The sequence below is a fragment of the Trichomycterus rosablanca genome, chromosome 16 (genome assembly GCF_030014385.1).
Source record: "Trichomycterus rosablanca isolate fTriRos1 chromosome 16, fTriRos1.hap1, whole genome shotgun sequence".
Lineage (NCBI taxonomy): Eukaryota > Metazoa > Chordata > Actinopteri > Siluriformes > Trichomycteridae > Trichomycterus > Trichomycterus rosablanca.
Genome location: NC_086003.1, coordinates 896601 through 911160, shown reverse-complemented (window position 1 = coordinate 911160; position 14560 = coordinate 896601). Strand labels below are relative to the sequence as shown.

Here is a 14560-nt window from a genome sequence, read left to right as displayed (position 1 = left end):
TCTTTGTCCATTCTCACACTCTCCCTCTCTCTCTCTGTCTGTCTCACTCTCTCCATTCACACGCTCGCTCTCTCTCTCTCTCTCTCTCTCCCTCTCTCTCTCTCTCTGTCTGTCTCTCTTGCTCCATTCACATGCTTTCGCACCGTTTCTCTCTCACTTTCTGCTACATTTGCGCTGGTGAACAAACACAGCTTCATTGTTGACACACTGCATTAATAAAGCATCGAGTGTGTGGATGTGGCACCTGGTAGCCATTAACCGTCTCGCTCACACACACACACACACACACACACACTCACACACACACACACACACACACACCGCTGTAGGTTTGGAATCTTCACAGCCACTTAATGCATTGGTTCTCGTACAAAAAACGTCGTCGAGGAACACGTGAGGACCTTGATGCTGAGAATCTTCCCTCCAGATCACCAACCAATAAATCATCTTCAGCTGGGTGAGGAACCGGAGGAACCAAAATAACTGGAGGAACTGGAGGAAAAAGAGGAACTGGAGGAACTGGAGGAAACAAAGGAACCGAAGGAATATAAGAACCGAAGTAACTTGAGGAACCATAGGAATCGGAGGAACTGGAGAAACTGGAGGAACCAAAATAACTGGAGGAACCAGAGGAACTGAAGGAACTTAAGAGCCAAAGTAACTGAAGGAACCAAAGAAACTGGAGGAACTGGAGGAACATGAGAACCGAAGTAACTTGAGGAACCAGAGGAATCGGGAGAAACTGGAGGAACCAGAGGAACTGGTGGAACCAAAATAACTGGAGGAACCAGAGGAACTGGTGGAACTGAAGGAACCGGTGAAACTGGAGTAACTGGAGGAACCGAAGGAACCAGAGAACTGAAGTAACTGGAGGAATCGAGAGAACTGAAGGGACTGGTGGAACTGGAGGAACCAGAGGAGGAACCATCTCGTCCTCCTGATGGACAGATGAACCCATGATAAACTCAGCAGCACTTCAGCCATCCACCACGCCTTGAAGATCCCAAACCTACAGCGTCAGTGTGTGTCCTGTGATGGTGTCTGGTGTGTTTCCTGCCTTCCAACCAATAAATCAGACCCACCGCGACCCTGACCAGGTTAAAGCCGGTCCATGTTGTGCAAACACACCATGACTGACTGATTTTGATTATATTTACAGACATTAGCTCAGTTTATCATCCTCAAAATATAATTTTATTATTATTTATGTATTTTGTGCAGCGCCGCACTTCGAGAAGTCCGATAACGTGATGAAGGCGGGAACCTGCTCGGCCACGTGCGAGGACTTCCACCAGATGAAAAGCACCGTCTTTCAGCTCAAGCAGAAGGTAATTTTTGGGAAGATCACAGAGGCGTCCGAACACTTTTGGTCATAAAGAGTTCACTGATCCGCTCACGTTCCTCAACGTCTGAACTGAACGTTTCCTACAGAACAGCTCAGTGTAACAAGGAGGAGTGAAGGTACGGTGGGATTTTGGGGGGGTGTATGAGGGGTACATGGGGGGTATGAGGGGTGTATGAGGGGAGGTGAAGGTATAGATCAGGGTTTGTGTTCTACAGCTTTAAACACTGCGATCATTTTCGTGGCGTATTTTTAGCACCCGGCGTTCAGATGATAGGGTTTCACGAACACGTCCGTTCGAGGGCCGCTTCGGGCCCCGCGGGGACGCACTGCCGAGTTTACAGGCTAATAAAACGTGATTGAAGTGACCTTTGGACGGCGCCCGCGCCCCTGACGTGCCCTTGTTCGGTGGGCAGCACCAACCGAGTCAACCTGTGACAGATTATAACGTACAGTAATGCTTAAAACGAAGGGGGGGGGGGGGGGGGAGACAAGTAAAGGCAGCACACAGAGAGCCGAAAACACAGGGGGGGTATGCCAAAAATATCTGGACACCCCATCTAATGATTTTTCATTTTTATTGACTCGGTATTGAGCGCTTTTCACCTTGGAGTTGGAGTTCCCGATCAAGGGAAGGTGGGTGAGGCCGTCACGCACCACTTCTTTTTACCTGACGCAGTATCGCGTTCAAAGACGCCGGCCGGCTGATGGCAGAACTGAGATTCGAACTTGTGACGATGTTTTTGTGATTCTTCTTTCTGGGTTCGAATCTCAGTGGTGCTATCGGCCGGGTGGGCGTCTACTCAGACATGACTGGCTATATCTAAAAGCGGGGAATGGCTGAAGCCCCGCGGTGGATTGCCCCCCTGTCTGGTGCGCCTGGTGCCGCCAAACGGCTTTTCAATCGCCTGTGATCCAGACGCTCGGGCAGATTTATGCCCCTGGCCCGAGGCTAGTGCCCCCGGGGTCACACCCGTGCACGTGTATAGCGACGTCTACGCCCCGAGCTCCGAAGCGCTTTGAAGTGCGGCTCGGTGAAACACGTTGCTCATTAAGAGCGCGGGTGTCGGTCTGTACACATGGAGCCGCATTACTCGGGCCGCTACGTTCACACATGCTGCGGCGTATGGATCTGATTACAAGCTGAAGGTTAGCGCCCGCCGGGCAGAGCGCCCGAGCGCTTTCATTCCCTTCACGACGTCGTTAACGTTAACGAGATTGGTCGTGCCACACAAATGCTGTCATCTTTTGACTAAATGGGCACAAATTCCCACAGACGCACTTCAAAGTCTCAAAGTGTTCTAGCTGAGAAGACCGTTTGATTTTGATCAGGGTCACAGTGGGTCCAGCTTCCCCAGATTCACACCCCATAGCAGGGCCTCTGCCAACCCCCTTCCTTCTCCTTAGACATAGCCAAACATACCTGTATGTAGAGGCCCGACCGGCCGATAGCACCACTGGAGATTCAAACCCTGGATCACAGCACTAGTGCGTTGGCGGAATTTCCCGCCGTGCCACCTGAGTCGATCATGCAACTAAACAGTTTTAGTCATTCCCGCTTCCCACAGGACGTATGAACTTTCTGGGTCATTCTTTACAACAGAGCGGGTACTGAGGGCGCCGCTGACCCGTCGGGCTGCAAAACGCAACACGTCTGGGTCCAAGTAAACTGAATGAACGGTTTCTTTTTTTTTCACCAGTTTAGTCGTAGCCAGTTCCTCTTCCTCTGCTGGAGACCCCGATGGCGTACAGAGGAGGGTATATTCTCCTGACACGCCCTCCCTCTGACGCGTGTGCGCTCCACCGACCCCTTCGGCGCGTGAGGTCGGTCTCGCGCACGGAGAGTCACTCGCTGATCTCCACGTTCCTCGGCCTACTAAACAGGGTTCTTACCCCGCTTACTTTTTAGTCCAGTCTTTTCCCACTCAGCAGACTAGTGGCTGATTTTGTCTGCTGCCCACTAGGGGCTTCAGAATCCCAGTACGTTAATGTCTTGTTTTGCTCTCTGTACAGATGACCACCATGCTGGCCAGTAACACCGACATCAGTAAGCAGATGACCAGTGAGAAGACGCGCTCCTTTCTGCCTGGACCTCCGGGACAGCCTGGACCTCCCGGTGAGAGCTGATGCGCTTTATGCTCTATGTGGCACCGAGTTCCCTCAGACACACTCCGAAATCTCTTGTAAAGTCAGAATAGACATTCACTATATTGACAGAAGTATTGGGACACGTCTCATGGTTACTGAGTTTTAGATATACAGTGTATCACGAAAGTGAGTACACCCCTCACATTTCTGCAAATATTTCATTATATCTTTTCATGGGACAACACTATAGACATGAAACTTGGATATAACTTAGAGTAGTCAGTGTACAGCTTGTATAGCAGTGTAGATTTACTGTCTTCTGAAAATAACTCAACACACAGCCATTAATGTCTAAATAGCTGGCAACATAAGTGAGTACACCCCACAGTGAACATGTCCAAATTGTGCCTAAAGTGTCAATATTTTGTGTGACCACCATTATTATCACTGCCTTAACCCTCCTGGGCATGGAATTCACCAGAGCTGCACAGGTTGCTACTGGAATCCTCTTCCACTCCTCCGTGATGACATCACGGAGCTGGTGGATGTTAGACACCTTAAACTCCTCCACCTTCCACTTGAGGATGCGCCACAGGTGCTCAATTGGGTTTAGTCCATCACCTTTACCTTCAGCTTCCTCAGCAAGGCAGTTGTCATCTTGGAGGTTGTGTTTGGGGTCGTTATCCTGTTGGAAAACTGCCATGAGGCCCAGTTTTCGAAGGGAGGGGATCATGCTCTGTTTCAGAATGTCACAGTACATGTTGGAATTCATGTTTCCCTCAATGAACCGCAGCTCCCCAGTGCCAGCAACACTCATGCAGCCCAAGACCATGATGCTACCACCACCATGCTTGACTGTAGGCAAGATACAGTTGTCTTGGTACTTCTCACCAGGGCGCCGCCACACATGCTGGACACCATCTGAGCCAAACAAGTTTATCTTGGTCTCGTCAGACCACAGGGCATTCCAGTAATCCATGTTCTTGGACTGCTTGTCTTCAGCAAACTGTTTGCTGGCTTTCTTGTGCGTCAGCTTCCTTCTGAAATGACGACCATGCAGACCGAGTTGATGCAGTGTGCGGCGTATGGTCTGAGCACTGACAGGCTGACCTCCCACGTCTTCAACCTCTGCAGCAATGCTGGCAGCACTCATGTGTCTATTTTTTAAAGCCAACCTCTGGATATGACGCCGAACACGTGGACTCAACTTCTTTGGTCGACCCTGGCGAAGCCTGTTCCGAGTGGAACCTGTCCTGGAAAACCGCTGTATGACCTTGGCCACCATGCTGTAGCTCAGTTTCAGGGTGTTAGCAATCTTCTTATAGCCCAGGCCATCTTTGTGGAGAGCAACAATTCTATTTCTCACATCCTCAGAGAGTTCTTTGCCATGAGGTGCCATGTTGAATATCCAGTGGCCAGTATGAGAGAATTGTACCCAAAACACCAAATTTAACAGCCCTGCTCCCCATTTACACCTGGGACCTTGACACATGACACCAGGGAGGGACAACGACACATTTGGGCACAATTTGGACATGTTCACTGTGGGGTGTACTCACTTATGTTGCCAGCTATTTAGACATTAATGGCTGTGTGTTGAGTTATTTTCAGAAGACAGTAAATCTACACTGCTATACAAGCTGTACACTGACTACTCTAAGTTATATCCAAGTTTCATGTCTATAGTGTTGTCCCATGAAAAGATATAATGAAATATTTGCAGAAATGTGAGGGGTGTACTTACTTTCGTGATACACTGTATAAATATGTGTCCAAATATATATACTATACACAGCCCTGACCTTTAACCCTGCCGAAATCACCGGGATGATTCGGAACCCTGACTGTGAGCAAGTCAGCATGAGTGCCTGACCTCACAGTGTTCTTCTGAATGATTAGAAATGAAGTAAATCCCCACAGGTACAGTGCAAAATCCTGTGTAAGACCAGAAAATACATTCACTTAATGGTGCTATCAGCCGGTCGGGCACCTAGACAGACATGACTGGCTAAGTCTAAGAGCAGGATTGTCCCCCCCCATATGGAGTGTGGTGTGATTAAGAAAATAAAGATATAAATAAATAAAAATAAAAAAGAGGCATATGGTGCCACCTTATTAATGCCCGTAGTTTTGTAACGGGGTCCAAGAGCTGGTTGTAAGGTGTCCGGATACTTTTGGTGGTGTATTGTTTATATAAAACTGCCCGGGGGAGGGGGGGGAGGGGGGTCTCTCTCAGAAGAAGAAAACAAACCCGCGTCTCCGCTGTGTTTCTTCATGCTTCCTCTGGTATCCCATCATGTGAACGTACAGACGCGTGATTACGTTACGCACAATTCTGAACCACATCAGGATTCTATTTCATCCCGAGCAGGATTAGGATTCACGCGCCGCCGTTACCGCTGGACTTCAGTAACACTCGATCCTAAATCAAGGCTTCAGTCGGGCCCGGGGCCTCGGCGTTCTGGAAACCATTTCGTACCATCCGCTACCATCCGCGCCGCTCGTATTCACTCCAGTCACGGTACAGACGAGGGTCCGGACTGGGTTTCCAGTGTGGTTTACATAAATACACCAGTTCTCCCAGTTCTCATATAAAATTACAGTTTAAAACTCGGAGGATTAAATTCACTCTCTCTGCCTCTCTCAGGTGGTCCCGGTCCTAAAGGTTCTTCTGGACCCCCGGGTCAGCCTGGTGCTACGGGGCAGCCCGGCCCTCGGGGCCCGATGGGGCCGATGGGGCCCTCACCGGACCTCTCGCACATCAAGCAGGGCCGACGCGGAGCGGTGGTAAGAGAGTTCACTCTCGTAATCATACTGACATGATTCTGAAAGAGGAATAATAATAAAAATTATTATTATTATTATAAATAAAATAATTAATATAAAAATAAAACAAATAATAATAATAATAATAAATAATAATAAAACAAATAATAATAATACTAATAAAAATCATAATAATAATAAAAAAATATATAATAATTAATAATTATAATAAATAATAATAACAATAATAACAATAACAATAATAACAATAACAATAATAATAATTAATAATGATAATAATAAATGATAAACAATAATAATAATAAATAATAATAACAATAAATAATAATAATTAATAATAATAACAATAATAATAATAATAATAATAATAATAATAAATAATATACAAAGGGAATTATTAGCCCACTGCTGCAGGGATCCAGGGTTCGAATCTGTCAGCCGGTCGGGCGTCTACATACAGACATGATTGGCTGTGTCTGAGGGGGTTTAGGAGGATGGTCGAGGCTCTGCAGTGGATTGTTGTCCTGTCTGACACCAGTGACCCATGGAGACCCTGACCAGGATAAAGTGTTTGTAAAACATGAAGATGAAATAGAACGTGTGTTTTTAATAAATGTGTGTGTGTGTGTGTGTGTGTGTGTGTGTGTTTCGACAGGGACCCCCCGGTGCTCCAGGCAGAGATGGCATGAAGGTACCGTGAGTATTTTGTACATGCGTGTGTGTGTGTGTGTGTGTGTGTGTGTGTGTGTGTGTGCATGATGCATGTTTCCAGATCCTCTGGAGTCCTATCAGCGATAAATAAAAACCTTCTGCATGAAAAGGAACGCGATCCGAACCCCCGCCGGGGTGATTTATACACGTGTGTGTGTGTGTGTGAGTGTGTGAGTGTGTGTGTGTGTGTGGATTGTTCAGTATGCATTATTATTCGTGGGTGTGAGGGTGGAGGATGTGAGGGTCGAGGGTTCGAGGTTCGAGGGTGTGATGGTGTTACGCGGGCGGTGGAACCCTGTCCTGTACGAGCTCCTGCGCTTCCTTCACTGTAATCTCACTAACCACAATATTTGTTTGGTTCCTCCAGGGAGAAAAAGGCGATCCTGGACCCTCCGGACCTCCGGTAAGAATTTCCCATCATGCCTCTCTCTGTTCGCCGGCTTTACTAACGCTGACCTCTGACCTCTCCGACACACATCACTCCAGCTCCTGATTTCCTCTTTTTGAAATCGTGTTAGCAACGTTTATAAAAGACAAAAGAGATTTCGGAATGTGACTGTGAATATTCACGTTCATTCATGGTGTTCATGTTGGGCGCATTAATGTTTTGGTCAGCATTCCAATTCATCCCAAAGGTGTTGAAAAAATATCCAATAATAATAATAAAAAAAATAAAAATAATGATAATAATTATAATAATAATATTAATAATAATAATAATAATAGTAATAAAATAATAATAATAATAATAACAATAATAATAATAATAATAACAAAAATAATAATAATAATAACAATAATATACATAATAATAATAATATAATAATAATAATTAAAATAATAATAATTATAATATTAATGATAATAATAAATGAATAAATAATAATACCAAAATAATAATAACAATAATTAATATTATTATTAATAAAATAATAATAATAATAATAATAATAATTGTTATTTAATAAATAAATAACAATAATTAATATTATTATTAAAAATAATAATAATAAATAATAATTGTTTTGGAACTGGGGGTTTGTTAGAATCTCCCTGATTTGGACTCTCTGAACTGTTCGAGCTCACGTAGCGTTTTCTTATTTTGCTTTCGCTTGTTTTCGGTAAGCTAATCTGCACCGTCGCCAAATGACCCGGCGTGGAGCAGAAGAGAACTGTGGGAGTTTATTTTGCCGCTCAGAGGGAGCGGGTTTGTACGCGTGACCCCTTCAGAACGGTGCAGCGGTGCCTGCTGGGAGTCGTCAGGATCAAACCCTCTGTCAGCGAGTGCGTCACTGTGTGTTTGAAGCGGCGTTACTGGGAGCTACTGCCGTTCTGAGCTAGCGGATACGCGCTGGAGGAGAACAAACCATTAGCGACGGTTTTAACAGAGATATTACACTAGCGATTAACACTGATTAGCACAGGGCCGTCCAGACTTTTTAGAAAGGGGGTCGGAGTCTAAACTATGTGGACACCTGACCATTGTAGGACATGTGTGTACTACAATTACTGACTGTAGTCCATCTGTTTCTCTGCATGCTTTGTTAGCCTGTTTTCATGCTGTTCTTCAATGGTCAGGACCCCCACAGGACCACCACAGAGCAGGTATTATTTAGGTGGTGGATCATTCTCAGCACTGCAGTGACACTGACATGGTGGTGGTGTGTTAGTGTGTGTTGTGCTGGTATGAGTGGATCAGACACAGCAGCGCTGCTGGAGTTTTTAAACACCTCACTGTCACTGCTGAACTGAGAATCGTCCACCAACCAAAAACATATCCAGCCAACAGCGTCCCCTGTGGGCAGCGTCCTGTGACCACTGATGAAGGTCTAGAAGATGAGCGACTCAAACAGCAGCAATAGATGAGCGATCGTCTCTGACTTTACATCTACAAGGTGGACCGACTAGGTAGGAGTGTCTAATAGAGTGGACAGTGAGTGGACACGGTGTTTAAAAACTCCAGCAGCGCTGCTGTGTCTGATCCACTCATACCAGCACAACACACACTAACACACCACTACCATGTCAGTGTCACTGAAACAGATGGACTACAGTCAGTAATTGTAGAACTACAAAGTGCTTCTATATTGTAAGTGGAGCTGATAACATGGACAGTGAGTGTAGAAACAAGGAGGTGGTTTTAATGTTATGGCTGATCAGTGTATATATATAAATATGTGTGTGTGTGTGTGTTGTGTTATATATATGTGTGTGTGTGTGTTATATATGTGTGTTACATGTGTGTGTGTGTGTTATATATGTGTGTTACATGTGTGTGTGTGTGTTGTGTGATGTTTAGGGACCGCCGGGCTCCTTTGACTTCCTGTTGGTGCTGCTGGCCGACATCCGTCACGACATCGCCGAGCTGCAGAACAGAGTGTTTGGCAGGCAGCCGGACTCCCCCGCAGGCGACTTCTGGAAGGAGGGCGTGGACGTTGTGGACGGCGTGGACGGCGGCTCAGGAGAGGACTACAAATCCCTCGGCCCGTCCAGAAGGAAGCGGAAACCGTCCGGCGCGTCCGTCCGTCCCGAGTGGAGGATCTGAGATGAACGGAGAGCTTTATTATTTGTACGAGTGACAGTAAGAGGACAGAACAGAGCTGAACGACGGAGGAACTTTATTTAACTTTATACTCTACACATGAAGACGTGAATGTATTTCTTTGTACCAAATTCTATTTTTATAACATAAAGATGTACAGATTTATACGCGTGTGATGGAACGAGTTTTAACTTTGGTTCAGTGTTTATAAAAATAATACCGGTCAGCTGGGCGCCCCCTAGCGGCCATGATCGACAGTGCAGATGGTGCAGCAGATAATATCAACCACTAGTCTGCTAGGTGGGAAAAGACCGGACTAAATAAAAAGGTTTGGGGTCTTTGACGGTGGTTAGTAGCCTGAGGCGCGTGTTCAGAATTGGAGGAACGTGGAGAGTCACAGATTAGCACCCGCCGTCCTCGAAACGTGCAGTTGCTAGTGGTTCTTTACTCCAGCCAGCAGTGGAAAATCCTGGCAGGTTTTGACTGAGGAGAGTCGTGACTAACACACACCCCTTCCGACTCATTGCAGCACCGACCGCTTCTTTTCACCTGCACCAGGTGGGTTTGTATGGAGATCTGTATAGCGCACGGAGAGTCTTACACTGATCTCCATTATTCCTTGTCTCTATGCAGCACCACAACCAGCCTGCAGAGGGAGTAACTGCAGCACTTATAGCCTCTTCCTACTGTTTACTTTTGTTTTGATTGTGCAGCGCCCTCTATTGGTGACTCATCCTCGGGTTCCAATAAAAAAGCACCAAGGTTCTAAGAAGCCTAAACAGAACCAGTTCAAGATCCGAGTTAAAATAGATAAAATAGAACAAGATTTTTGAGTTAAAATAGAGTACTAAGAGCTACACTATGCTCTATTTATTATTTTATTACTTGTGCCAGCGCCGTAACCCGTCAGCAGGGGTCACTGTTGCATCACAGTAAGTTGTGACCCAGACAGTCTGTTGGGAGCCTGGACAAGCTGGTAGCACCGCTGACACTTGAACTGCTGTAGAGTTTTCACTTCTGTTACTCGGTCGTCCGTTTACATATTTGTTAGCTAGCTGTTCAAGACGAAATTCATCATGGATGATCCGACCATCAGCTGGACCGTCTGTTTTTCTCATCTTTGTTCCACATTTTGTCACCTGGTCGTGTCTGCGCTGCCGTTCTTCTAAATAATGACTGAACGCTATTCACGCTGCATGAGTTATGAGTTCCAAATCCAGAAACATTCTCGGCTTTCGCTAAACATGTGGGAATGATCAGCGGCGACAGGCGAGGAAGGTTCGTGAACGCCAGACAAATGGTTCGGACCACCAACATCCATCAGCAGGGACGAGGAAGCTGCTCTGGTCACCGAGCGACTGAACCGCCTCAGAGAGAGGCGCGGAATTCTGTACGTGTAGTAAGGAAAGTGTTATGCTTCCGACTTTGCAGCAACAGTTTAGGGAAGGTCCCTTTATGTTTCAGCATGAGCGAGCTCTATAAAGACGTGATGAAACGCTTCAGTGTTTTTGCAGTTTCTGCACCTGCTCGAGGTTCTTGTTTCTTTTCTTTCCACTCGATGCTTTTACGGTCAGGCGATCGCGATCCGTCAGTAATGAGGCATGACATGACGAAACCCCACAGACTCGTTAAACACCGACTCTGTATAAGACTGTGATTTCTGCTCCACAGGAAAAGCTAACGTTTAGATTAGCTGCTACACAAACAGCACGATGATTACAGAGCTGAAGAGTCCGAGTACAGAAACAGGCCTCAAATTATTATTAACGTTCAGCTGATGATTCATTAATCCTGCACATAACTGATAAACCTGGTTTTGCATTTCTCACCTTTTTCCTCCTGATTTAGTCGTGTCCAGTTCCCTCATTATAGCTTTGGCTTCTGCTGCACGACTCCTGCAGTCATATTTTATTATATAGGCTATAAAAAATATCCATTTATTTCATTCATTGTCTGTTTTATCAGCGCTTTATTCTGGTCAGGGTCACGGTGGGTGCAATTCACACACACACACACACACACAGGTACATTGTGTAGCTTCAATTCAATATTATTATTATTGTTACAATTATTATTATTATTATTATTATTATTATTAGGTTTGAGGTGATAAAGTTTGGAAGCGCCTGTTTTAACTGAGAGGAAGGTGCCACACACTATTATAACCACTAGGTGGCGACACTTAAACACTGTTTCCAATTTTATACCAGGTTAAAGTTTCAAGTTTTGACCACAAGGTGGCAGGACATGTCAAACTGGGTTGTAAACTAAACACTATTTGGACTCCTGACCATGAGCTTCACGACAGCCGATCTTCTGAGAAGCATCTTACAAGACTTTGAAGTATGTCTGTGGGGATGTGTGCACATTAATTTTTGTACGGCTGGGTGCTGATGTTGATGTTCCAGATCATTCCAGAGCTGTTGAGTGGGGCTGAGACCTAAAGCGCACCACCCACACCCCATCGCTCCACATCAGTCTGTAATCAGCGTGGTTAATTGTGCGAGTCTGTAATTGGGGGTTTTATGAAAATGAGACCGGATTAGCCGGTGTGGAAGAGCTTGAGGATTAGCATCAGTGTTCAACACTAACACTCAGGTCCAGTTTATTCTCCCAGTTCAGCTCCACAATGACCAGAGAGTCCCTCAGTGAGTCGGCCTGAGGGGCGAGTGTGGGGGGCACAAACTCACTTTCCTTCACCCCTGTGGTTCAGGGCTAATGAGGGACACCGCAGAGACCAAATGTGACCTCTGACTCCTGATTTTGGGGTTGGTGTAAACCAGCTGTAGGGCTGGAAACATGGAGCTGATCTGATGTTGGTCTGATGTTCTCCTTTTATGGGGTCTGATGTTCTCTCCTTTTATTGGGTCTGATGTACTCCTTTTTGGAAGTCTCATGTTCCTCCTTTTATGGGGTCTGATATTCCCTTTTTGGGGTCTGATGTTCTCCTTTTTGGGGTCTGATGTTCTCCTTTTATTGGGTCTGATGTTCTCCTTTTATGGTGTCTGATGTTCTTCTTTTATGGGGTTTGATGTACTCTTTTTATGAGGTCTGATGTCCTTCTTTTGGTGTCTGATGTTCTCCTTTACTGGGGTCTGATGTTCCCTTTTTTGGGGTGTAATGTCCTCCTTTTTGGGGTTTTATGTTCTTTTTGGGGTCTGGTGTCCTATATTTTTTGGAGTCTGATGTTCTCATTTTTGGAGTCTGATTCCCTGCTGGTCGTATTTTGATTTATCTTTAAAGTCTTCTGTGGGGTTGAGCTCAGGGTTCTGTTTTGTATTTTTGGGTTTTGCTTTGGTCTTCCCCAAACTGTTGGCACAAAGCTGGAGGTATACACAGTGGTTTATTTTTATATGATTGATTTTCTTTCAGTGGTGGGTGTTGCTAAATTCCCTAAACTCGCTGATTAAGGGCGTCCACGTACGTTTGACCATATTGTGTGTGTGTGTGTGTGTGTGTGTGGGTGTGTGTGGGACAATACTAGAAAGTGAATGAGTGTGTGTGTGTGTGTGTGTGTGTGTGTGTGTGAGTGTGTATGTGTGTATTGAAACATTAGGTTAAAGTGGCTCAACACGGTCCCGTGTGAAGCCCTTTCTCACTATTCAGCTGGACTGAAGTGCCTTCAGCGGCGCTCCTCTCCACCTCGCCCCTTATTTATGGACGGGCTAAAACGAAGGCCCCGAAAAACAATACCCAATAGATTCCTTTATCTGCACGAGTGCTTAACGTTCCCCTCCACCTCTGTGCTTTTTTTTACCAGACCACTTCTCAGATACTTGCACGCCGAGTAACAGAAAGATGGGAGAAAGGCAAAAACAAAGGAATCTCCTGAACCGCTTCTCCCCCCCGGCCCGGTACAAGAGGGGCTTTTATTCACCCAAAGCCTCTCATTAACTTTGCTCATGCTGCCTGGAAATAAAGCCACCAATTAGTCGCTCATCAGCTCCAATTAGTGAAGACAAAGCAGGAGGAAAGAAAACTCAGCGGAGTCTCAGGCAGGAGATCGGCCGTAAACGCTCCTCTCCTCTGCAACAAGCCGCCATCTATCAGCAGGACGGTGTGAACACGGTGCCCACGCTTACGAACGCCAGTTTTAGGGCTGTTTTGGTGAAATTAAAATGTAAAAGATCTCCAAATCACCTGGTAGAACAGAACTCTGATTCCACGGTCGATATTACTGATCCACGTCTGAAACAATCTCCACTTTTTATCTGATATGGTTGGTCGTCGATAAGAGAGAGATGGTGCCGTTTCTGATAGAGCCGATCAAACTCAAAGTAGAGCCCAAAATGTGCTTCATTTTCACTAAACATCTAGTCTAGATGCTTTAAAACACGATGCGGGAAAGATTTTATTTCAATTATTTAACACACATTCGTTCATTGGTTGTTTTACCAGCGCTTTATCCTGGTCAGGGTCGTGATGGGTCTGATTCACTGGGCAAAAAACAGGAACCACCCTGGACAAGTCGCCCGTCCATCACATTTCTAGCTCCAGTTATCCTGAATGCATGTTTTTGGATTGGGGGAGGAGAACGGAGCGCCTGGGCAGGGAATTGAACCCAGGTCCTTCTTGCTGTGAGGCGTGCGTCAGTGCTACCCACCGAGCCACTGTGCAGAACACCTGAGGTTTAATAGACTAGCTAGTTCAAAACTGCATTCACTCAAGTTACACTTTTATCCAAAGGAACTTACAATTATGACTAAACACAGTTGGGCAATTGAGCGTTAAGGGTCTCGCTCAGGGGCCCAACTTGGCAGTGGTGGCTTGAACCTGCAACCTTCTAATTAGTAGACCAGTACCTTAACCACTGAGCCACCACCGTTATCCATATTGTGACACAAACAGCAAAGCAACACACAGTAGGTACAACATACGGCCAAAAGTGTGTGGACACCTGACCGTGAGCTTGTTGATCCACTGTTCTGAAAAGGATTTTGGGCCCTTTACAATCAATGTTCCATTAGATCCCAATGATGTTCAGTAGGGTTAAAGTTGAGGCTCTGATGATTTGGACGTAGGACCACAGTCATGCTGGAACAGGAATTAATTTCTCCAAACTGAGCCAAACATTTAAGGGCAAATCATTT

The 14560-nt window shown here is 45.7% G+C and overlaps 1 protein-coding gene across 1 annotated transcript in view; it reads left to right on the top strand.

Annotated features, from left to right (window-relative positions):
- Nucleotides 1-9635, top strand: part of ccbe1 (collagen and calcium binding EGF domains 1) — a 43132-nt gene extending 33497 nt beyond the window's left edge. Inside the window, exons 6-11 of the mRNA XM_063012076.1 lie at nt 1222-1328; nt 3356-3458; nt 6078-6217; nt 6873-6908; nt 7296-7331; nt 9228-9635. Of these exons, the coding sequence (XP_062868146.1) occupies nt 1222-1328; nt 3356-3458; nt 6078-6217; nt 6873-6908; nt 7296-7331; nt 9228-9473 (668 nt within the window). The 3' untranslated portion in view covers nt 9474-9635. The remainder of the gene's footprint in view (nt 1-1221; nt 1329-3355; nt 3459-6077; nt 6218-6872; nt 6909-7295; nt 7332-9227) is intronic.
- The last annotated feature ends 4925 nt before the right edge of the window (nt 9636-14560 follow it).